At 31.0% G+C, this 26,944-nt stretch overlaps 1 protein-coding gene across 8 annotated transcripts in view; it reads right to left on the bottom strand.

The window, feature by feature from the left end:
- LOC129913862 (polypyrimidine tract-binding protein 3) overlaps positions 1–26,944 on the bottom strand; it is a 525,860-nt gene that overhangs the window by 256,382 nt on the left and 242,534 nt on the right. For all 8 annotated transcript variants that reach the window (XM_055992807.1, XM_055992802.1, XM_055992808.1 and 5 more), the window contains one exon: positions 12,898–12,993. In XM_055992807.1, the coding sequence (XP_055848782.1) occupies positions 12,898–12,984 (87 nt within the window). In that variant the 5' untranslated portion in view covers positions 12,985–12,993. The remainder of the gene's footprint in view (positions 1–12,897; positions 12,994–26,944) is intronic.

A 26,944-nucleotide genomic window follows, 5' to 3' on the forward strand; every position in this document is an offset into this window, starting at 1 on the left:
TTATTATTTTATTAAACAAAGTTTCAGTGTCAGTTAACAATTAAAAATGAATAAAACAAGCATGAATATGGAAAAATTTGATGGTGAAAATGTGTTCAAACTATTTCATAATACCAACGTTTGGTAATTGGTAATTTTGGCTTACAGAACAAGTCGTTTTTGTGTTGTTTTAGTTCAAACGACATGTATGTACGTTGCTTCAGGTTTTGGTCACTACTGGCATTTCTCTCTCGCCAGACAAGAATATATTTATAGGATTGTCAGAAATTTTTGAATCTATGGGTATGAGGGTCAAATGGACAACACTTTATTTGAGATTTTTAATAGACACAAAATTCAAAAAAATCAATGCATTTCTTATCCACTTCGCATAGCGCAGAAGAGCACAGAGAATATCTACGCGACTAGTGAAACTAATCAGGGTTGAGATGCTGCGTAATCCTAATCATCTCAAAAATTGCAATATTTTCAGCCTTTGGTTTCCACTGGTATATCGTAACACCGTCTGTGGGTTTTTGCCTGGCGTTATAGCTGCAAAATACTTACGGGCCATCATTTTTGTGTTTTTATATTGTTTATCCTTCAAATCTTCAAATTTAAATATATTTTATTTGACAAAATCGTAGCTTTTGACAGTTTAATTTTTCAAAAAATAAAAAATCCCTGGGATATTTTTAATGGAGTTTTAAATTTAAAGCTTCTATTAAAAGAAAAGTCTTTAACTTAAGCAGAGTGAATTAAATGAATTTTTAATGATGGAAACTTAAAGACGTCAAAAGATTAACAAAACTTTTAACTAAAACGACAAATTAAAAAATTTAATGGAGGCTCAATAAATTGGTCCTAAGAAGGTGAATATACATATTTATAGTTTTTGAAATTAAATTATAAGCTTTTTAAAAATTTTCTTTGACTCTCTCATTCATGATTTTCTACTTAGAATAAAGACACATCGACAGTTAAACTGCAAAACCTCGTAAGTCATTTTTGGCTCTTTGTTTAGAAATCAAAAACAACATCTTAAAAAATTAAAAAAAAATTAAAGTTGATTTGAGTTATTAAATAAACAATTTTTTTATTTCCTTCATTTTTTAATTGTTTTAAGAGGTTTTTTTTTCGATTTTTAAACAAAGAGTCAAAAACGACTGACGAGGTTTTGCAGTTTAACCGTCGACATGTCGATGATAAAAAACGTATCTTCAAGCTTTTCTATCTCAAAACCGTGGCGCCATTATTTTTTGATTTTTCTTGTTCGAATTTACAATACTACAAAATTATAAGAATAGGTACCTACCGTAGTATATTTTGGTTTAACAAAAAATAAAAAAATTCTTTGTTTTTTTTTTCATTATTTTATGATTTTTTTTTTTTTTTCATTATTTTATATTTTTCTTTAATTTTTATTTTAAAACTAACTTGGCAACAATATAACGCAAAATAGTAAATTTCTTACCTTAAATAAATGCCAATTAAGAATTCGGAAAAAGTATAATAAAATAGGTCTAAAAATGTGTTATTAATTTTGCACCTTTTTGCCTTTGTTCTAATTTTTTTTAATTTTTTGCATTAAATCTGAACCTAAATCCAAGATCGAATACATTTTTGACATCAATTTAACTATATTTCCAGCTTATAGGTATACCTTCTGTAAATTCCATTCAGAAGCTAGTTTTGTCCGCCATTTTAAAAGCCTAATTTGTAACAAAAATAAGTGGACAGTTTTTTTGTTGTATTCTTTATACTAATAGAGTTCCATGTACTAAATAATCTTAAGAAAATACCTGTAACCCACTGAATTAAATTAGATAGGTACTGAAATAACCTGGACAAGATAGCGACATTTCCAATTTTTGAAAAAAAAAAATTTCCCTATTAATAAAGAAAACGTTTTTCCTACATTTTAAAGTTTTAAATTTCCAAATGATTTTCCTGTTTTTTTATATGACCGTCAGTTGTAAGGGACCATAATTTTTTATTTTCATTCCAAACATAAAATATCCCTCAGTTATAATTAATTTTTTTTTTTTTTTATATTATTTAATAACCTAAAATTTCATAAACTTATCTGTTCTTACCTATACCTATTGTAGAGTTTTACGTCCTTTTTTTTCTATCTTTTTCTTTTCAATTTCTTTCAAATAAACACAAAGAATCTCTTATCAGTGAATTTCAGCGATAGACAAAAATTTATTCATCTTTCCATTATTGTTGTTGCTGATGCCGCCGGCCGTAAGCAAAAAAAAAAAAAAAAATCAGAAGAAAGCAAAATCCTTTGAACAAAAAAATCGAGAAAAAAATACCAACAGAATACAACGAAAAAAAAAAAAAAAAACAAAACAAAAATTCAAATATAATTCAATTTGTTCTGCATAAAATACCGTTAAAATGTGTTTACGGTAAATTTTGCACATGAACTGAAATAATTTCATATTATATGTGTGTGTGTGGGCGCCGCTTATGGTGATATGCTTTATTAGCTTGCAATGACATATTTCCATAAAATATTGTAGGTAAAGGAGACAACACAACACCTTTGTGTGTGTGTATATTTCAACAAAACGCACACAATACACAAAATGTAATCGCCTGCAAAACGATATCCTTGCGGAAATCATATTACCAGAAATTTCTTTTTAATGACACTAAACGTTTTCGATGCTCGCGTTTCTCTATGTTGCTAGCATCATTGCTTACATATGTCCCTCTATTCTACCCCTCCCCCCTCTCCCAATTCCTAACCAATCTTTTGCTGTTTAACATTTACCACCCATTCAGAATCACATCTCTCACACAAAAGGACATTAATATTCTGTGCTGTACCGTCCTTTTGCCCGCTCGATGTTCACTCTCACCCGTTTGTCATATTTGAATAACAAAATGATGATGTCACAAAACGATTTTAGTCACAGAGAGAGTATTTTGTGTAGAATGTAGAAAAAAGACTTTAAAGTGTAGGGCAAATGCCAAACAAAACGATTTGAAGAGCGGCCAGGACGACTATACGGAAACAACAACAAGGACGTGTTGAAATAAAAATTTAAAGCAAAAAAAAAACCAAAGCAAAATCGAAAGCGCAAAAAAAAAAAACTCAACAGCATCCCCATCCAGCCAGCCAAGTGAGTCCTTTTTATGATAAATGGCTGAAATTTATTATATTGTTCACTTTTTTCTAAGGCGATGTGGCGAATGGTACACCTTTTTACGCCAAGCCTCTTCATACAGAGATACCTATACATCATAAGTACAATTCAGGGAGAATTCTTATTTTATGAGTTTTTTTTTTCGTAGTCTGGGCCTGGGGTTGTACTTTAGATTTTTGTTGTTTTTGGTTTAAATTCATATTGAATAAGCGAAGAATTTATACAACCTCTAAAAGTATTAATGTCACGATGCCTTCACCGTTCAAACTCGGTAGAAAATTGTAGGTCCCCTGCATTTTTGCGAACAAGTTACTGGAACGAATGGTTGAGAGTTGACCTACCTAGTGATACAAAATTATTGTCCTATTTACTAAAAATTTTGTTCAGCGTTCAAAACTTTTTGCTTAAAATCGGGTGGGGGTCAAAATCCCGAAAACCGAAATTCCAAAAAACCCAAGAAAATTTAAGGGGATACGAACACAACCCCGAAATTTTGAATCCAGAAAAACTAGAATCCCGAAAATCCAGAAAACCCAGAATCTCAAAAATCCACAATTCCAAAAACCCAGAATCCCAAAAATCCAAAATCCCGAAAATCTGGATTGTAGGAATTCTTGGTTTTTGGAATTCTGGATTTTCGTGATTCTGGGTTATTAGAATTCTGGATTTTTGGGATTCAGGGTTTCACTGGATTCTGGATTTAAGGTATTTACGGGATTCTGGGTTTTCTGGATTCAAAATTTAGAGGTTGTGTATGTTTCCCCTTAAATTCTTATAAAACATAGTTGGCAGGGACCTAATTATATACTCAAATGCTTGTAATTAGTGGACTAGTTGCTTTAAACGTTGTAGGGCAGAGAGTACTTAATTTTTCGCCGTCCCATTTCGTGACAAATACAAATTTCAAACGTCTATCTGTTTTAATCAATTATTCACCCACTAAAACATCAATCCAAAAACATCAAACTCGTTCACATAGGTATAGTTTTGACATCACAAGTCGTTAACACTTTCTGCCTAGAGAATATAATAATAATAATAATCGTGTCCCATCAAAACTAAGTTAAAATCAATACTTTATCACCTTTAATGTCCGTCAATATATCTTCGCTTTTATAATAAGTCAACACCATCGATTTGACCTCTGAATTTGAAGTGATGTGAGTCTCTCTCTCTCTGGAAGATGTATCCTGTGATAAATCAATCCTTAACTCCCTATTTACCAATATATAATGTGTAATACCTTTGCAAAAACTTTCACACATCACACATAAAATCCTTTGAGATATGCGCCTCCAAGTACGTTAGTATCCCTTTTTACCTTCACCAACTCCTATACGTATACAATAGCAATTTATTTGAAGGCAAGAAAATTTGTTTGCCTTAACACTTTGATGATTTCGACGAGCCTTTGACCAAAAGCAAAACCAAACCCTCACGGGGGCCTGTCGGTCGTCGATCGTCGTCGGTCGTTGGTTGTCAGCCAGCGTCGTTATCGTCGTCCAAACCGTGAGTCCTTTTCATCGTCATATCGTTATCGATGTGTAGTCCTTTTTTTTCGTCCTGTCGAATTCATCATGTGTCAGTGAAATAAGTGTTTGTGTGTATTCATAGGTATCTGGGTATACCTATGAATGTGTTTGTCTGTTGTCAACACCTTTTGGCATACACATGTCAGGCAAATGGTGTATTTCAATCAATCAAACATAAATAAAGGATTTCAATTGTTTATTTGGGCGAACTTTGGCGACAAGCTAATCACCAGGTTAGTTTAACTTTAGGTATATATTAACACGTCGTCGTCTATCTATTTTCAATGAATGGAACAAAACTGTCTATATTTAAGCTTAGATACCATAGGAATTATAATGCAAGGCTTTTGGAAAGGTTTTTTTTTTTTTTTTTTTTGGAAAGGTGATAAATAAAACAAAAGAAACGAAAGGCTTCAATGCCGACAACTTTGCATTATGTGGTTATCTAGATTGTTTTATCTTTCTGTATGTCTTATATTGAATTTTATTTATAGTACTTTAGGTGCCAAGGTTTAGGTATCGATAGAATAACTTTGATACAAAAACTAATTTCGATTACGTAAACATTGTTTTATGTCAGAAACACTGATTTCGAAGAACTAAACAATATTTAAAAAGCATTATTTTGAATACTTTAGGAACAGCATTAATATTAAATTTTAAAAATACATTGGCTTTAAGATCGTTTTACATAACTTTCATAAGAAAAAAAGTTTTTAAGAATAAAATCACACTTAACATTACGCTTAACAGTTTCCAGTTCTTGACAATGTTGCTTTCGAGGTGCAAGGTCCTTAAGTTATTCATTTTGGCAACTTTATCAATAACTCGTTCTAACAAATCACTACTGGTGGATTTTCAGTATCACGGACATAATAACTTAAATTACAGACTTTTCTGGTAAATATCACGAATATGCCTGATTAGTTCCACTTATTTCTTCCATAAGTAGTATACTCAGTTTCTTCGGCAAATATAACAGACTATTCTGGTAAGTATCATGGCCTTCTCTGTTAAATATCACGAATTTCATCGGTTACCATCACGGATTTCTATCATAAAATATTTTGCTAAGTATCACAGAATTCTTCGGTAAGTATCACAAAATTTTTCGGTAGGTAATTATCAAGGATTTCTGTGTTAATTATCACGGGCTTCTCCAGTAAGCCTTATGATTTTTTCACGTTAGAATCCAGGATTGGTCCAATAAGTATCAGGGAGCTCTCCGATAAGAATCACGAATTTCTTTTTGTAAGTATCACGGATTTCTCCAGTAAATATTTATGATTTGTTAGATATCACAAACTGTTTTGCTAATTATCACAGAATTCTATGATTAATATCACGGATTTTTTCCGTTAAGTATTCCGGATTACTCCAGAAGTACTTTACGTTTCTTCGGTAAGTATCACAGACTTTTTCTGTAATTATCAGTGATTAATATCACGGGCTTCTCCGATAAGCGTCACAATTTTCTCAAGTACAAATCCAGGACTGGTCCAATACCCCCTAATAGTCGATAAGTATCATATATTGCTCCGTTTTTGCGATAAGTACCTATCAGGGATTACTTTAGTTAATATCACGGATTTCTCCGCTAAGTATCACGGATTTCTTCAGTAAGTCTTACGGTTTTCTCATGTAAGAATCCAGAATTGGTCGAATAAGTATCAGGGAGTTCTCTGATACGAATCACGGATTTCTTTTTGTAAGTATCATGGATTTCTGCGGTAAATATCACGGAATTGTTCCCGTAAATAATCCAGATTCCTCGAGATAGTATCATGAATTGTTTTACTAAGTATCACGGATGTAAATCTCGAGGGTTTCTCATGTTAGAAACCAGTTTAAGTCCGGTCAGTATCATTGTTTTCTATGATAAATACTATAGGTCTCTCCGATAAGGAGTACGGATTTAACGGATTTGTCAAGTAAATATTTCAGACTTTTTGATATGTATCAGAAGCTGCTACGGTAAATATCACGGATTTCTCTTTGAAATATCGTTTATATCAGCGCAAAGTTTCTAGAATTTTCAAAATAATTATTACGGGCTGACGGGTTCCTTCGACAAGATAAATGAATTTTTTTCTTCGGAAAGTATCACTGGCAGCTCCAATAAATATCCGATAAATGTAACATTTTTTATCCGAAGTATTTTAGATTTCTGCATTGAGTTTCGGGTATTTTAAGGGTTCGTATCACGTTTTTTTCAGGTAAGCTTCTTAATTTTTGTCACGTTAGTATCGTATGATATACAAAAAAAAAAGTATTGGGCTCTTATAAGTCTCATATGAGGCCAAGGCGAAAAAGCAATACCTACAATGACAAGAAAACCCTTTTGCATCTTTCCATCTCAATGCCCACGAATGTGATACAAATATTTGACTGTGTTTAAGGCTTTGAAATACCGATTAGGTTCTTAAATGTACACTTCGTGGATGAACACGGTCTAGTGACCTATACGTTCTCAAAAATTCCTGATTGCTTGATGCCGGAAATCTAAAAGACCTATAGTTTTTGGGCTGAAATAAGAAGCAGTCCATCACACCAAAAAATAACTAGAGAATTCGTTACTTTCTCCTAAGTGTTTAGTTACTTAACTTAAAGCTTTTATGTTCATAAACTGTAAATAAGGGAAAATCTTCACAATGAAGTTGCATTTAAAAAACTAGGTACTAAAGACATTTTCTTAAATATCTAAAAAAAATCGACCAAAAAACAAACATAAAGAAAAATTCATCAACCAACCCACCAAAAAAAAAAAAAAAACGATTTTCATTGAAAAATAAAACATTAATCATTATTTTGGCAAACACGACTTTATCCTTTTTTTACCAAAAAAAAAAGCGGTTCTTCTGTGTTGATGATGCCCTGTTGTTCGTTAAAGAATGACACCAAAAACACTGGGTTCCTTACTCTTTTTTTTATCCTTTGGCTTTTGATAGAATAGCAAAGACTTTTGTTTTATTTTGCATTTTTGTGTTTTGTCTTTTTTTTGTTGTATATTTCTCCCTGAGGCACAAAAGTGTGTCTTAATATTACCTCAGAGAATATCCTTTAACCAAAATAAATGGGTTTTTAATTTGTTGCAACACAAATGGTGTGTGGTTTGATGTTGTTGTAAAATAGGAAAAATAAGAAAACGAAAAACCTTCTTGCCACCAAAGTCAACCACAAAAGCTGTCCTTGAATGAGAAAACAAACAAAAAAACACAAATAGAAAAGGCCTGTGTGTACTCGCCTCTGAGGTCCTTTGAGGCAACTACTGTGTGGACACTCTTTTCATTTTTTTGTTTACTTTTTTTTTGTTACTTTTTTTCTGTCAGATCACACATCGTATATCCTTGACAAGGAAGATTGTTTTCACATATTCTCTCTCAGCTAAAGTTTCTAATTGGGTTTATTAAATTTTAGTTGTTTGCTAAATACCGAAATAATTTTGTTAGCTATATGGACACTAGTAAAAGTTGATGGTGGTAGTTAAATTGATTCAATTTGGGATTTACGCAAACAAGAGGGTATTTCTATTGTTATCGGAATTTAACCCTCTGGTGTTTTTTTCTTTTAACATCATCAGATGGTCCTTGAATATGTATTTGCCTATCAAGATTAATGAAATTTTGAAGTTTTCACACAAGTTTTTGTTGCTGGATGAGAAATACGTGTAAAATATTGAATTTAATAATTTTGAGCCTTTAAGGACTATCTATTGAGTGACCAAAAATGTAGGTATTTCTTTTTTCTCTTCTTCTTCGACTTTAAATCAATGATACATACAATTTATCATTTGACTGACTGCTCAGAGCTGAAAAAACTTGTACTTTTATACATATTGGATTTCTAAACCTTAATCCTGCTTTAGTACTTTTCACACCATCCACACACCGCTTTTGCATGTAATTTCTTTTCGCCACTTTACTTTCGCTCGAGAACTTAAGTACAAACAAACATTAGACTTCATCGTCGTCGCTTGTGGCTCATACACCATGCGCTAATACATACTTCGCATCACCACCCACCCACCTTAACATATGCAAATATGTGTCAGCTAAACATAAGAAAAAAAAAAAAAAAAAAAAACTCAGTATACCCTCATACTATTTTTGCCACATACTCACTAAGTGGCATTCTCTGAAGGGGTAGGGAAGAGAGGTAATTTAAATCACACTCACTACGTCATTCAAAAAATGAACTGCACTTACAGTACTGTGACAAAGAAAAATAAATAAAATAAAATTAGCTATAAAAGATTTCAAAAAAAGGTATACGTTTAAAAAGGGGTCTTCAATACATCTTAAAAGTTCATTTGACGATTTAAGTTCTTTGAAGAAGATCACTTCAAACGGTCTTTAAGGTTATTTTTAACCAACACTTCTGGAGACGTGGTCAAAGTTGGAACTTTATAGGGTCCTAATACATTTACATTTCAGCATGAAAGATTTAAAGTTATTTTTTATAGCACTTTCTTATAGGTAGAACCCATAAGGGGTCTTGAATTTAGCTGCATGCCTCGAACAAGAAAATTAACTGCAGAATCATTACTAATTTGCACATTTTAAAGGAGTCTTTTTCATTTACAGTGAGTTTCGATCAATACATTCAGAGATCGGTGAAATTTGGGGTCCCAACACTTCTTTCCTTCTACGTGCTTCAAAATAATTAAGTTTTTCCCAGGATGCATAACAATTTGAGTCTGAGCCGTTCTGCTAACTGTAAGAGTTTTGAATATTTTCAAATATTTTCTGTGGGTCCCAACAAAGATATTTTTCTTAATCCTCTGTGAAAAATATTTTACTGGTACAGGTATTATTATCAACGGATGAAAGAAGTCTCTGCCAAAACTGAAGTCTTAAGGTAGACTTCTACAGGATTTTAATAAACTCTCTTACAGAACCTACGGGTCCCAATACGTAGGTAGTCTTATGAGTTTGACCATAACTTCTACAGACCTCATTGAGGGTCCTAAAACATATCACAAAACTAAATTTTGTTTAGATAACTAATATGAGACAGTCTCTTTCTCGTCAATGATCAATGCCTTATCCGGACAACCGTTGTGGGTCCTAATGCATTTGCACTCTTTTGTGTGGCCTGTGATAAGAAAATAAGGATTAGCTATATTCTCAATGAATGAATCAAATATGAGTAGCCTTTTCAGTTCTTTCAACTGCGGGTCCCAAAAACGAGCTTCCCGAGAAGGAAATTTGTTCCTTTAACATAGCAAATCGGTACGTTTTGAAAATGCAATACTTCTATCTACGCTCTTTGAAGCAAATCAATTATTTACACATGCACTCTCATTCCTAATAGATTTTGAAAGATATTTTTTCAAGTTATCCAATTGGCAATGACACTTTTAAATGGTTACTGACAAATACCGCCACAGACTCTTTTTAGGGTCTCAAAATGTATCTCTGTTATTTAATCTAAGTTTTGTATAGGGTTACGCAAACATTTTCAATCCAATATCAAATCCTACAATGTGAGTCTCAACAAAGACATCTATATCTGCCCCAAATATAGTATCAATTGATCGACGAATTTCATCTTCAAGACGCTCTGATAAATACCAAAATCAAGAATCCACTGTGGGTCCCAACGCATAAGTTTAGCTAATAGCTTGAAAAAAGGAAAATCTTCTCAGACTTCTCGTCGATACAAAAAAATTCCTTTAAGAGTTTGAATATATACTACCACAAATTCTATTATTGGGGGTCCCAAATCCCAATACATACTTTCTTGTGTTTAGTGCAAATAATTTTTTATCCGGATAAATCCCTATTCCATATTTTCTGAAAAAAATTTCTTCCATAAAAGCTATGAAGAGATTTCCAACTTTACCTAAGGTCCCAACACCAAGACCCTTTTATGAACTGCATAATTTTCTAAATAGTATTTCACAAGAAAATCTACACAGCACTGTTTCTATATATACACATTGGTACTTTGCGATGTCATCGTCGCGTACGTGTTGTGAAAATGCTACCGCATTAGCTCCTTCAGGATGCGATGTCACTTGAAAGGTCCTTGAAAAAGTGAAATCATAAAATCTCGACGACATGCAAACTTAGTTTTGTTTTTTTTTTTTATTTTTCTTCTTCTTTCTTTCACCTTCACCTAAGTTTCCGCTATCGCCGCCATGTCGTCGTCATCGTCTCTACCACAGCGCACTCTTTCGGCATTTGTTCCTGTTTACTTTTCATTCTTTGCCATTCATCCTTTAATGATCCTTTTCGGAGGAAATGCTTCTTTCTTTTTGTCGCTTGCGACAATTTAACCACAACAATGGATGCCTCTGTGTTTGACAATGAGTGTTAGGAAGTTTTTTTTTTTGGAAGTACAGTAAAGTGGGATTTTTTGTTTGTTAAATTGAAAAAAGCCTATGACAACAACTAAAGATAAAGACCGCCCGATTAAATTTCAAAACTTTTTGCACACAAATGGATGGCATTTGGAACTTTTTTGTCGAAAGCAAAAAAAAAAAAAAAAAAAATGTGAAGGAACAAAACTAACTTTGTGATTTTTCAATTTGCAAAATGTTTACCTTAGCACGCGTCGTTGTAAGTCGTTATTCATTTGGCGGTGGTGGCGTGTGGTTTAAAGGACGAAGAATTGGCAAAAAATCCTAGCTCAAAAAAGGGGACACCGTCACTATACAAAAACAGAGGGGCGGGAGAGTTGATAGATTCTCTTGTGTTGTCATAATGTTTTGCTCTTTGGTGAAGCTTTTGAATAATTCATATTCAATACTTTTTTTTTTTTTTTTGGTAAAAAAGATGCTTTCTTAACTTATTGCCTTGAAGCCTCACGAGGCGACAGCAAAAACCAAGTAGAAAAAAAATACATGAAAAAGCAATGTTTAGTCTAATGCCATACAAATAAGCCCGATTATTATCCCGTGGTGTTGGGGAGACACTACGACGGAAGGAGATGAATTTTGTGCGTGATTTTGGGAACGCGCGATTTGAGCAGGTCGCGAGTAGGTAGAATATGATGGGTGCAGATTTCTTAGCTCTACTCTAAGGGTTAGAAAGGATGAAGGACTCGCTCCCTCTTTAACCTTTATCGTTTGGTGCTAAGTCAAAGTTTGATATTTACTTAGAATCCTGTTGCTGTACAAAAACTGCCACTCTCTTTTGTAAGACTAAGAAGAAAAAGGAAAGGGGGATAATGCTGATTTGGTATTCCCTTTTATAATAATACACAAGGAATATTGGAAGGATGATGTTACGCGAAGGGATTTCTCGTGTCAAGACATGAGTTTTTTTTTAACATTTTTGTTACCCGATACGATGTTGATATGAAGAATTTGTCTTCATTTTCAAAAATTTTATCTCCTTGTCGAGAAACGGGCTTATTTTTGCTGTGAAAGGTGAGTGATTGAGTGAAAGGTTGCTGCTGCTGTAAGAAAAGGATGATTGTTTATTTCGTATTCAGGTTGAAAAAGATGTGTGGGTGTTTAATGTGAGGGAGTTTTTTTTTTCTTCAGGTTGGTTGTTTTTGAAGTGCCAACTTAAGATGTGCAATATTATAATCCTAATATGAAGGCTGAAAAGTCAATCTAAATTTTTTTTTTTTTTTGTATATACATATGTATATTCAGATTTGTATTTTTAGGGGATTTTTTTTTTTGAAAATGAGCAAGAAATTCAAGAGTAAGAGGGTTTATTTTTTTTTTTATTTTTGTATATTTTTCTAAGAAGAAACATTTACTTTGTACACTTTTCAAGGCATCATAATTTTATAATTTTAAGACATTTAATTTATTTGAAGTGATTTACACGTTCCTTAGAAAAAAGTGCGGGCAAAGTAGCTTTTCTGCAAACAAACATTTGAGTTTAAGGCTTTTTGAGGTATTTGATTTCAGATTTCAATGGAGTGAAGAGATTTTTAACTTATTTATGAACATTTGTGTTTGAAGGGTATACAAAAAAGTGGAATTGTTTTAAGGGTAGCATGGAGAGTTCTAAAGAATTTGGTCCACCCGTTTGCTTCTTCTCAATGCATTCTGCGAAATCCGTTAAATAAACTTTGTTTTGTTCAATTTTGTTGAAGTTAACAAACTGCAGAAGTTTTACATAATTTTTTAAGCATTTTATTATTTTTTTGATGACTTAAGCAACAAGATATACATGCTTAAAAAACAGAAAAACCCGGTAGGTATTTTTTTTTTGGTCAAAATCAAAATATAATTTAATAATCAAATCAATTTAATTACATACCTTAACTCCGATGTGTACAGGTGGAAAATCACCGTGTAATGTTGATGGAAGAATTGGCAATGGTAAAGGGATAGGGCAGGACATCATGGTCGCTACCTGAAAGTATAGAAAAATTATATAGAAAATTAGTACAGAATTAAAAATAAAATTACACATGAAATTCTTATTGTGCTAAGTTGTAAAATAGAGACATTTCCTATATTCGAGAGCAGTTAGTAAATAATTGTGTTTTTTTTTTGTATTGTATTTTTTAGAATACAATTTTCTATTACTTAAATTAAAAAAATAAAATGCACGACTGGGGCCGCACGTACTTGCTCTTGCAGTTCAAAGCCTTTTTATGTTAGCTTACTTGTAGGTTATTAGAGCTGCCTCTATATAAATTTTTAAGAAATTTGGTTGATGTAGGGGAAGAGCCGGCATGGAGGCCAAATGTTAGTTAAATAAAATTTTTTTTTATTTTACTTGACTTTTTTGAAAAAAACTAAAAACGCAGTTTTACTGCAATTACTTTGAATATTACGTATGCAAAATTTTATCAAAATCCTTAGAGCCATTTTTGAGAAAATTGCAATAACTCCATAATGATGTACGGGAAGAGCCGACATCCGCGATTTAAAAAAATGTAAAGACCATATTTCCACTATCCGTATTTTTTGAGAAAAACTAAAAACGCAGTTATGTTAGAACTATATACAGCATTACGTGTGCTAAATTTAATCGAAATCGTTAGAGCCGTTTTCGAGAAAATTGCAATAACTCGAAAATTTTGTATGGGAGGTATACGTTCTAAGCGAGATATTAAAAAACAAAAAAAAACCAACCTTGGAAATTACGAAAAAAACATCCATACCAAATTTCAAGAAAATCCGTCCACTCGTTTAGGCTGTAGCTACTTGTACAGATGGACGCACGGACGCACCGACGCACCGACGACGCACAGACCGACGGACGTCATGACGAAACCCACTTTTTTGGGCTTCTCCATCATCGTAATGTTAGTTTTGATTAAAACCTCGAATTTTTTTTTACACGAAACCAATACTTGCCCTATTGAGCAAGTAAAAAACAAGCAATTGAACAAAATAAAAATTTTCATGAAATTTAAAAAGTTAGAATAATAACTAATTTTTTTAAATAAAAAAATATGTATATTCAACCGATTTATAAGGATTTGGTCATATGTGTTCTATCATAACTTCTGAACTACTTATTACAATTCGATAAATTAGAAATATTCAGAACCGTTTTGCTTGCCCGCTGGTTATAGACTATCTAAAACTCTCTAAAATGGTGCAGACAAAAGTAATGAAGTAAAATTTTGCTTCGAATTTAACTGCAGTGGTTCAGTAATGGTTTACCAAAATATATCCTCAAATATAATTTAAGCATACAAATGAGTTCAAAAGCTATAAGCTCCATGAAGCCAGAACTGTTAGCTTAAAATTTTTGAACTAAACTAGTCTAATTCGTCTTTTCACATTTTGTCCATGTTTGTCCACTCTTTAAAAAATGTGTAGAGCAAATTCTTTTTCTTTATAGGAATTAAAAAAAAAAAAAAAAAACAAATTTTGAAGTGAAAATTTTGAAATCCTTTTAAATCCCAAAAAAAATTTTTTTTTTCTAAAATTAAATTTTTTGGGTATTTTACGTGACTTTGAATTTTTTCAAAATTTGTTTTTTGAATATCTTCTTATTCATTTTTTGAGATTTACAGACAATATTAACGTTTGATTTTGAAAAACAATTAATTTTTGGGTATTTTGGAAAAATTATATTTTGTATGAAAGTAGCTTTAAAAAAAATTGTTTTTTTTTTTATTATTATATTTTAAAGAACTTTAGTTAAAGTTTTTTTTTATAACAACTACCAAAGATTAGAGCTCCATTCAGGTCTTCATAACATTTTATTGAAATATAAACACATTTTTGCTATTGAAATTGCGAAGTTTTTTGCTCAGTGAATCAAATCTGATATCAGAGATTGTAGGTTGGTATGCAAATGTAGTTATACCTACATAAATATTCAAATAGGACATTATTCGACTATGCCAATCAATTCTTCTGGAAGGCTTTTGCATTATGATAATTGCTTGTATCAAAAGTGCAAAAATTTGTCAGATAAATTTCAAGTCAAAAGTTTCAATCTGTATAAGGATGAAAAACTGGACAAGAAAGTTCCCTGAATAGAAATTAATCAATATAAAATATTGTAAATTGCTTCAAATGCAATATTTTCAAATATTTCTTTTTAAAACTTTTCTCCTAAATTTCATGTAAAATATAGCTTTTAAAACAGAAATACAAATTCTTGGAACATAAACACCATCAACTGACGCTGCATATAATTACAAGCACTCTTTCGACTTATTCATTTGCACTTCTAACTAAACAACGTCATAATTCAACTGATGGTCAGTTTATTTCAATTAACTGGCAGCAAACTGTCAGACAGAAAAAAAAAAAAAACAATGAAAGTGTATATATATTTTGAAGGACGTTAGGTAGGGAAGAGGTGTGTATAGTCTAATATAAAATATAAACTTGGTCCTGTCTGTTTTATTCTGCATGTGAAGTGAAAGAATTTCTGACTTAGGATACAAAATATGTGGCAGGCAGATAGACATTATATCAGCAAAGTAGCAAAAAGTATTAAAGTCATGGCAAACAACAAGAAAGCATGCAATAGAATGGGGGAAATAAAGGGGAAGCGAGAGCAGTCAATCAAAAATGAGGTGGAAAATTATGAAATTTTAATTTCGACTAATGGAAATATAAAAAAGAATTTTTTTTTTTTGTTCAATGTCAGCGAAAATAAGAAACACCTTAGGGAGAATCAAAAAAAAAATTTTTTTTTTCCATTTGACTGACAGTCTTATGGTGCTTTACAGACCATAAGCAAATATTTTGGTTGGGTTGAGAGAGAATTAACCGACATAACTTAGTGTAAAATTTTGGTCTACACTGAAAATAATAAATTTCGTAAAATTACGAAAATTGTTTCATACACTACATTTTCGTTGGCCCAACGAAACTTTCGTTGGCTCAACGAAAATATGTAATTTTTCGTAATATGAAAACCTTCATCAATTAATGAAAACGTTTCATACAATTTTTCTCCCTTTTTAGTGCCAAAAAATCCAATTCAATGAAAAGATTCATCAATTAACGAAAAATTTCATACTCATTTTAAAGAATAAAAATAAGAATTTTTTCCTTACTTTATTAAAGTTTTAATTCAGTAACGAAAAAATTCATTAACTTATGAAATTCAACATTAACTAACGAAAATCTTCATAAGCTTATGAAAATTCTTCATATACTAATGAAATATTACATTGGCTTATGAAAAAATACATCAGTTAACGAAAAAAATCGTTGCCTTACAAAAAAAAACGTAGACTTGGGTGCATTTCTGTTTTAATCATTAAAAATTGAATCTTGCTTTATATAGTTCACATTAGGTTTTTGTTTAAAAATCTATGTAAGTTGAGCTGAATATAAAAGATATTTGCGTATTGACAAGGTGTCTCACGATAAGTCGGACTCATCAGTTGACTTAAGTGAGCTCCACCGGGTCGAAACGCCAATTTTTGGTTTTGGACTATATTAAATTAATAATTTAACAAGTCCAATAAAAAAATACAATTAATACAACGAAAAGTTTCGTTAGCTAACAAATATTTTTTCGTAATTTAATTAAAATATTCATTAAATTTACGAAAAAATTCGTTAGCTAACGAAAGTTCTTTCATAAATTAATCAAAAAATACATTGACTAACGAAAAATATCACCGTGGTTAATTAAATTTTACGTTAACCGATGAAAAATTTCGTAAAGTGATGTAAAAATTCATTAACTCTCGATCAAAAATTTTTATGAAAAATTTCATTAAAATACTACAGTTTTCGTTGATTGATGAAGTTCTTCATTAACGTATGAAAGCCATTTCGTTGAGCCAATTAAATTTTTCATCGGCTGAAAATTAATTAAATTTTCGTTGGCTCAACGAATTTTTTCGTTGTATTTACGTAAGGATTTGGTTCAGTGTATTTCGCTATTTTACATTGTGATATGATAGTATTTCTGTTTGCGATGTACCATATACGTCTGTACATGCATGTGGTTGTAAAAAAATTGAGCTACATATACATTTACATGGTATTTTTGGTGAATAAGGGAGTTATTCAGGATAGTAGCTTTAGAAGTCTTACTGCCCGCTTTGGTAATATGGCCCGCAAGTGAATATTTAGCACAAAATGTTTTGCTAAATCATTAGCTTTTTTTTCAAAATTATCTCAGTACTGTATTTTTTTTTTCTCAACCTTTGAATAATGATGAAAATTTAATTGGACCACTCAAGGCAGAAATGGTGAAATAAGGTCCAAACTACGAAAGACTGGACAGAAGGATGATATATTTAACAAGTGCACTATCTGTTGTTAAATTGAAGTTCCAAGTGGGTTATATTAGGCGCAATTTCTTAATATTATTGTTCATACCTATCTATTTGTAATGTTCGTTATTATTTTTACTTGCTCTATAGGGCAAGTATTGGTTTCGTGTAGAAAACAAAATTCGAGGTTTTAATCAAAACCAACATTACGATAATGGAGAAGATCAAAAAAGTGGTTTTGGTTATGCCGTCCGTCGGTCTGTGCGTCTGTGCGTCCATCTGTACATCGAGCTAGGGCCTAAACGGATTAATGGATTTGCTTGAAACTTGGTACAGATAACTTTTACGTAATTCCCTAGACTAATTTTTTTTTTATTTTTTTAATATCTCCATTTTAACGCATATCTCCTATACCTATAACATTTTCGAGGTATTGCAATTTTCTCGAAAACGGCTCTAACGATTTTGATTAAATTTGGTGCACGTAATACTCTTATTGATTCTAACAAAACTGCGTTTTTAGTTTTTCTCAAAAAATGCGGAGAACGGAAATATGGCGTTGCCGTTTTTCAAAAATTGACATATTTTTAAAGTTCATATATTTCATCAAAGCATAAGTCAGTTTTATTCAAAATTTATAGACATCATTTTGAACTGTCGAATGTAAAAAAAATTTATAAAGAAGTTTTTGAAAAAAAAATGTTTAAAAGGTTTTTGAAAAAAAAAAATTTTAATGTAATATTTTTTAACTTTCAATTTTTTTTTTTTTAGTATTTTTTCCCGACACTAAACAAAATCTTAAATTTCCAATAGATATTTAAGATAACGATACTTTGAACTACAAGAGCAAGTACGTGCGACCCAGTCGTGCATTTTATTTTTTGTTAAAGTAGTAAAACTGATTTTAAAATCACCATTAAAAAATAAAAAATCTGTCAAATCGCATAATAATTTTAAAATTTCCCGTTTTAATCCCGTGTGAATAAATTGGTCCTTAGTCTGTTCAAAAAAATAATAAATTAATTTGTCATAAATTTTCGACATACTTAAAAATTGTTAGGAATGGGCCATATTTGCCGAACTTACTTTATGGCTGTCTTAAAACTCTCAGTAACATCTTCAAATCACACGCAATTTCTGTCACCAAAAAAGCAAAGCCACAACGTCATGTAAACATTTTAATAAAAATTGTTGATGGCTGAGTTTTAATTAAACAACAAATTACAAGCCATAAAATAATTCTTTATGTATAATTTTCAATTAAAATGCAAAACAATTAAAATAAAACTTTAATTTATCAAAAACAAAAACTACAAACCATATAAAAAAAGAATTAATGTTAACCTGTCAAAATAAATAAATCTTCATTTCATAGGCTAATTCTTTATTTGACGTCTAAATGTTAATTTTTCATCTGTCATCGGCCCATGGTTTCTAATTGAAATAGTGCCAACCCATAGCATAGAGAGAGAGCATATTTCCATTAACATCAAGCAAAATTTACAACAATCTTTTACTAGACTGTGTGATGCTCTAAGCGCTATATATCACTTCAAGCCACTTGCAAATCTGCAACAAAACCAAGTGGATGCATATTAAACTGACAGAAAGGGCGGCCCGCGTTGATGACAACGAGCGTTCGCTGAGTTCCGATTCATTAAAATGCAATTTTTTTTTTGTTGTTTTTGGTTTTCTGTCTCTCGAAATAATTCTTCCTTTTTTCTATCTTTTCTCGGTTGTCTACAAATATTAATGACAAAACATTAGAAACTGGTGTACTATTAGTAGTCACTTGTTTCACAATCATCAGTCATTCTCGTATCATCCTTTTCGTTTTGGTTGCTGTCGCAGTCTTTGTTGCAGTCGCTGCAGCCTTATTTAGACGAATAAGCCACTGAACAAGCAATGTCGTTAGTTTTTCGTTCCTGTCGTCACAGTCATCCGTGATTTAGTACAAAATATTTATCATCATCTTTTGTGGTTTTTCATAGTTTTTTTCCTCTTTTTCGTTGTTGTAGTTGATTCCAACTGATGTTTATGGTTTTTCCTGGTGCAACTTCTGCAAATGAATCAGTGAACTTTAAGTACCAATTGGCATGTCATTGCTGGATGTTGCACTATGGCAGTCAATGATGAGTAGTTGAGGAAATGTCAACAGTAAAATATTGTACTGCTGGAGATTTCATCAGTACCGTTTTTTACTGCTCATCCCCATTTCTGTGCAACTTTTTAAAAACATACTAAAAATCCTTCCTTAACTTGCACTTTCGAAAAGAATTTGAAGGCAAGAAATCCCACTTCTAGGCAAAGTTCTAAGTGCCTTTGCCTTATAAAAAAAATGTCCTGAATTACCACCCAAACAAGTTACAAGTTTATTGTTGTTTTTCAAAGTGTTCACAATTGCCACTATGTCATGTTTACATTGTGTAAAAGATCTTCCCCAAAAACTTATATGCAAGTTCGACACAATATGTCAGAAAGACGGTTGTAATAAATAAGAAACCGGAAGTGCCACAGGAAATGAATTGCATTGCAAGAGGGAATACCACTTGATATCTTTCTCTCTCTCGTCCTCATTCAGCAGCTGTCGCCATCCTATAACAGTACCGACACATAACTATATCGATATTGTATTAAAGTTGGTTTTGCAATAAGAATAGATACACGCGTCAATCCCAAGGACACACACATGAGACCAAAACAGAATGAAATAAAAACTATCCATTATATTTTGTCATAAAAAAATTTAAGAGAGAAAAAAAAAACTATCATTCATTGGACAAAAAAAGTGAATTTGCGATGTGAAGTTTCTTTTGCCACAGTAAAAAGTCAGTAATAGTTTTGTTACATTTTGTGGAGTGGTTTCATTTCCGGTTTTTGATATACGGATAAGATACTTTTAATCCTAATTCCCTTAGTTTGTTGAGGAGAAAAAATAGCGAATAAGAGTCTTTTGGGGATTAAAGTTGACGAACAAAATAAAAATAAAAAAAAAATAAATAAAATACTAGACGAAGGATGAGATAAAAGTTTGATGCTCTTCTTCTATTATATTTTTAAATTATACGAATATATTGATGCTTGGCAAAAAATACAACGGTAGATAATGAATATAATTTTGGATACCTTTGACTTGGATGGGCAAAACCACCGGCTTAATTTAATAACTGAACTTTTATTAATTCTGTTATTTTTTTTTTTAGGAACAACAAAATCAATTCAAAAACACAACAATTTCAAAGAAAAATATTCAAAGTTTAAATGCGGTCTAAAAAATCTAAAGGACCACGAAAAATCTATCAACTTTTTTTAAATGTTTTCAATATGTTGGTCTTTTTTTAAATTGATCGCTTTGTGATAAAAATATTTTCATAGATTTTTTTTAACCACATTGACCCACCTAATAAAATAACGCAAAAAAAAAAGGTGCTACGGATAAAAATCAAACACTTTTTAATGGAAAAAAATGGAAATTCGTTTTTTTGATTTGGTACTTCGAAAACTCGATTGCTAGACACCTCTAGAATATACTCACCAAATATGAGCTCTTTATCTTAATGGGAAGGTCCTCCGCTTTTCAATTTTCCATTTTTACATCAAGCTTCTACCAAAAAAAAAAATAATTTTTTTTTAATTGACTTTTTAGCCAATTTTTTTACATATTCTTGTAGAAAATTGAACGCTCTACACTTTATACACTTTTTTGAATTATCTAACCGTTTAGTAGATATTGTGAGGACAAAAATCGAGAAAATCTTTAAAAATTCGTTTTTTGTTCTTAATTTTGTAACAAATTGAAAAATTATAAAATCAAACGCGCATGACATATTCTTGTAGGAAACAGATTGTTCCACAAGATAGGTCTTAATAATTTTTTTAAATAATCTAACCATTCTAAAGATATTCGAGGTCAAAGTTAAAAAAAAATACGAAAACATTTTTTACTTTTCAAAATTTTCTAATTCACTGAAAATTCAATATTTTCAAACTAGCAAGATATATTCTTGTAGAGGCTTAAACGTTCTACAAAAAATTCCTTGGAATGAAATTGATTGCTTTAACTGTTTAGAAGATATTCGTATCCAAACCAATGCTGACTGATTTCAATAGTTTTCTTATGACCCGTATGCATTGCGATTTGGATACGAATATCTTCTAAACGGTTAAAGCAATCAATTTCATTCCAAGGAATTTTTTGTAGAACGTTTAAGCCCCTACAAGAATATATCTTGCTAATTTGAAAATAATGAAGTTTCAGTGAATTAGAAATTTTTTAAAAATATAAAATGTTTTTATATTTTTTTTTAACTTTGACCTCGAATATCTTTAGAATGGTTAGATTAATAAAAAAAGTTATTAAGACCTTATTTGTGGAAAAATCTATTTCCTACAAGAATATGTCTTGCGCGTTTGATTATTATAATTTTTCAATTTGTTACAAAATTAAGAGCAAAAAACGAATTTTTAAAGATTTTCTCGTTTTTTGGACCTCAAATATCTATTAAACGGTTAGATAAACGAAAAAAGTAGGCCTTTTTTGTAGAACGTTTAATTTCCAACAAGAATATGTAAAAAAATTTGCTAAAAAGTCGATTTAAGTAGATTTTAGTAGAAGCTTGATGTAAAAATGGAAAATTGCTAAGCGGAGGTCCTTCTCATTAATATTAAGAGATGATATTTGGTGTGTATATTCTAGAAGTGCCCAGAAATCAATTTTTCTGAGTACCAAATGAAAAAAAAGAATTTTGATTTTTTTTTTTACCCACCCTAATATATATAAATTAAATATAGAGGTAATCTAAAAATGATTTTTTGAAAATTTTAGGAAAAAGTCTGAAGTCAGAAAATAATTCTTTGAACCATGAACCAATGACGGTCAAAAAAATATTTTTTTATTTTAAGTAGGTCTTGTATTTTTTTAATCGAACTCTTTAAGGCCGTTTTTCATTTTAGTCATAATATGGCACCAATAATATGGGACTTAAGAAAAATTTCAATATCTGAGTGGTTTGGACTGAAGCTTGAGATAGAGACTAAAAGACAGAACTGTGTAACCAACTTTTTTCGCATTCTCCTTTCTCCATGATCGAAATTTGATGTCTCGTTATTATCTCAAGTTCGAACTTTTTTTTAAGGAATCCTAAACGTGTCATAAAGTAAATATATTGCAAGTTAAAAAATTCGTTAAGTGGTAAAAGATGAATGTATGAATTATATTTTGAAAAGTACAAGATAACGTTTAAACACCAACAAAGGAAAAATAAAAATAAGTACAATATTAGTAAAAAAGCATACATTCACCTGACAAATTATAGCATATCAGTATTTTATGAAGTATTTTATAGTAAATACTCTCATGAGGGAAATATTTTTTTAAATTATTACCTGCACTACAAGCGATTTATCAACCCCTTAAAAATGATTTACTAAGTTGCAGCCCTTAAGGGTTTCATTAAGTTTTCATGATAATGTTTTCATGACTTGAGAAAAAGAAATATAGACATTTTATTTTTGTTTCACGTGAAATATTTTAAATGTCAAAAGTATAACAGATAACAAATCTGAGTTTCTTCCACTTTTCAGTATTCAAAGTCTTAAAAAAATCTTTCCTGAAAGAATTGAAAAAATCTCCTCTCCAAGTTTGTAATAAATGAAATCTATTTTAAAAGAATATAATAAAAAAGGGGTCTTTTAGCATAACTTTTTTTTTTCTTTCAATATCTTCCATTTTCATTTTTTTTCAAGGAGTCTTTAATTTTTCATAATTTATTCTTTCAGACCTCATAAAACCTTATAAAATTTTCTATAATTCTTTAAAAAACTATCAATTAAATAAGAAAGAAAAAAAAGTAATACATAAAGGCTTTTAAGAAAACATTTCAATCTTTTGAAACTCTATGCTTTGATGGTAAACAAACTGCGTTGATATACAATTATCTTATAAGCCCTCAAACTACACACACACACACACGACGACAACGAGGACGACATCCTCTTACCTACTGCACCAAACACAGAACATGCAAGTTTGTTATTTTCATTTTGTGTAATTTTTTTTTTTTTCGTTTTTCTTTTCAGATGAAACTCCGGTAGCAGTGAGCTCAGGTTCCCAATTCGCAGCGTTTTTGACATATCATTTCATATTCCCAAAATCCCCTTTTCCAATATATCCAAAAACCTTCTCTCTCATAAGGATTCTCTTGTGTGTGTGTTTTTTTTTTTTTATTCCACGCAACGACAACGAACGTTATAGTCGACGTCGACAATATAACGACGATGAAGAGTGTACCTTTATGCTCCTCGTGGATTGCGGTTGAAGGCTTATGTAAAATTCTGTTTGGTTCATGTCATGTTTCGCAGCAAAAATCCTTCAAAATTATCTCTCTGCGATGAAGATAAGAGCTCCATCCGGAAACTATAGTAGGTAAGTGTATCTTCCTTCCATGTTGGTATACGACGAGTGCATAATATGCAACGAAAACGACGACGTTCGAACGAAAAAAAAAATATCAGATACTCACCAAAAATTAGAAGACGAAAAAGAAAAGGAAAGAAATATAACGATCAGAGCAAAAGGGTTTGCTGTAACAAGTTTTGGTTTGGTTTGGTTTGGTTTTTCGCATGCTATAAAAGGAAGTACTAGAAGGTGTTTTGCTTATAACCGTTCTCCTACACAACGAACGTATACTATGCTCGTCATCGTTGTCAAGTTATAGAAAGGTATAGCTAGGTTGTCTTCTATAAACCCAGTACCTTCCTAGAGAAACAAGACAAGCTTCAGTCCCTACACAAAAAAAAAAAATAGGAAGGAACATAAGGAATCATACGATACATGAGTGCATACGAAATATGAAGTGAAATGCTAACGATTCTCTTGTGGTAAAATAAAACTTTTTAAGGCAAACAATGAAGAGAAGAGACCAAAAAAAAAAAAAAAAAACGACGAAAAAAAAACCGATTGTAGGTAATAGAAAACGTAGTTACTGGGGGCATAAAAATGATCCATTAAAGAAATACCTCTATTTAAATTTACATAGAGACAGCCTTTCGAGCGAAAGAAAGTATAAATAATACTGTTCTGCTGCTGGTATTCAATCCTCTGTTATTGTTGTATCTGTGTATACCTAGCTATTTACCTATCCTTTATTCCTTGTTCAATATAGGTATATGGAGGATTCTGTGATTCTATATATAGCCTATGGCATTCTCTCAGGATATCCGATCGGAATCCCAACATATGCGATGCAAATCATAGATTTGAATAATACATCATAGCTAAAGGCGCAATCTTAGAAAATCCATGTCCGAATCTATAATGCATATAAGGATTGCATTATCCTTAGGATCTTAATTCAATAACAACTACAGGTTGAAGGAGGGATATCAATTGGATTTCTTTTTTTTTTAAATCGCATTTGTTTTGTAACACAAGGATAAAGACAAAAATTCAATTTTTCAAATTTATTGTTTTTATTTGTCCTGAGAGTTATTCGAAGATGTTGTAATGGAACATGACACAAATAATTTTGCATTGAAAATAAGATAGATTTTCAGTTTCTTAACATCTAACACAATATTTAGCTCCATGAAGCCAGAACTACAACCTCAAATTTTTTAAACCAAACTAATCTAATTCGTTTGTCCAAAATATTAAAAATTGTTGTTTTTCAATCGTAAAATATTCGCAGTTAGTGAATGGTCAAAAAAGTCAAATGGTTTTACTATTCAGTCAATGATTAAATTGGAGGAAACTAAGAAAGTCACTATGGCGTATACGTAACTTTTTTTTTATTCAATAATCTTGAAACAAATACATGGTTTTATTTGTTTTTTTTTTTTTAGAAAAAAATTATATTTTGTTTGGAAGTTGCTATAAAAAAGTTGAATGAATATCTTTTAAGAAGCGTTCTGCTGGTCATATACGATCGAAAAAAAAACACTTTCAGAAGGCTTCGGAATGATTCCGGACGCTTCCAGACTGCCAATCAAAAAGACATTAATACACTCCTGCTTAAATTTAACGCACTATGACTAGACTTGGAGAGATTTGCTGAAGTCTGTCTGTGAACCCACGAACCTTTAAGAGGTGAGTCATAAATTTTCATGCAGTAAAATCTGCTTTACAACACGTACGGAGCGAGGTCTCCTACAATTACTTTAAGTACCCAAAAATACTTGACTGATATCCTCGACATGTGGTTCCAATCACTCCTAGATTTGGTCCACAATTCAGTCTAGTGCACGATAATGCATTTGTTAGAGTGGTTTGAGAATATCTTCAAGATTTAATATGCCAGCTTTGGATTGAGCATACAGAAATCCGGATTTAAATTCAGTAGAACATGTCTTAGGAATGTCGAAAACGTGCATTTGCTACCGAAATATTATACCAAGCTGTCTTGATCAATAGAAAAATGCACTGAAAAAAGAGTTACAACAAAAAATTCAAAAGTTACAGACGACTCCAGGGTTGTCACATGCACTTGAGGGGACAATACCGAGTATTGAATAAAATGATTGGAAAGAAATGTCACTTGTTTCCATTTTTTTTAAATTTTGTCTTAAAAAACAAAAATTATTTTAATATCAGTTTTCAGATGTTGAGTTTTTAATTTGGTTTATCTTTTTTTTTTTATTAGTAATACTGTCGCAGTTTAGCATTTTTGAGACTTGGTAAACAATAAGCAAACACCAGAAAAATAGACCAAAGAATTTTAAAGCCCTTTAAAATAAAATACAGTGATATAAGTATAGAAGAAAAAAGCGTGCGTTAATTTTGAGCAGGAGTGTAAAAATCATAAATAAATTTTTGAAAGAAAAAAAAAAATTTTGGATTTAAATATTTTTTTTTTTTATTTAAAAAACAGGACATGCAATTTTTTTTGCATTTTTCTGGTTTTAAATTTTGGTTTAAGTTTACAACAACAAGGCATACCAACTTGAAGTGAAAACTTTTTCATAGTATCGTAGTGATTTAAAACAAGATGAAACGAAAAAGCGACACGAAAAATCAATAGATAGATACTCAAGTAGCACAAAAGCCTAAAATACACCAAAATATTTGGAGTATTTTTTGCACTTTCTTGATATGCATTTTGAATATAAAAAATATACCATTTTCTCGAATATAATAAACTCCGCTGGTTAAAAAATTAAACCGATTTTGGTATATAAATAGAGCTAGTGGTATAAAAAATGAACTGGTTTTTGGTGAAAAATTATTCATTTGAAATTGAAAAATACACAATAAATCTATGCATAAAATACACCATTTAAATTATTCTGATTTATAATTTGAACCAAAGTTTATTTTTTACCTTAAATAGTTTGATAAATTAAAATGTACACTATTTCTTATGAAATAAATGAAAATAAATTATTCTCTATCACAATACAATTAACTAATGATTAAATAGGAATTTGAGCGCCTAATTTAAGAACGAAACAAATTCCATCTACTGATTTTAGATACTACCCCGTCTAAAAATCGAGCGCCTCAAAAATTTCAATGAATTAATGATTTTTTTTTTTCGATTTTAAAAATCAGTTTTTCAAAAATAATATTTTTTTTGTTGTTTTTATATTTTTTTAGAAGCGTTCTCTTATTATATAATATAAACGAATCGAAAAAAAGTAAGAATACGGGATAAA

This window comes from Episyrphus balteatus, chromosome 3 (assembly GCF_945859705.1).
Source record: "Episyrphus balteatus chromosome 3, idEpiBalt1.1, whole genome shotgun sequence".
NCBI classification, from domain to species: domain Eukaryota; kingdom Metazoa; phylum Arthropoda; class Insecta; order Diptera; family Syrphidae; genus Episyrphus; species Episyrphus balteatus.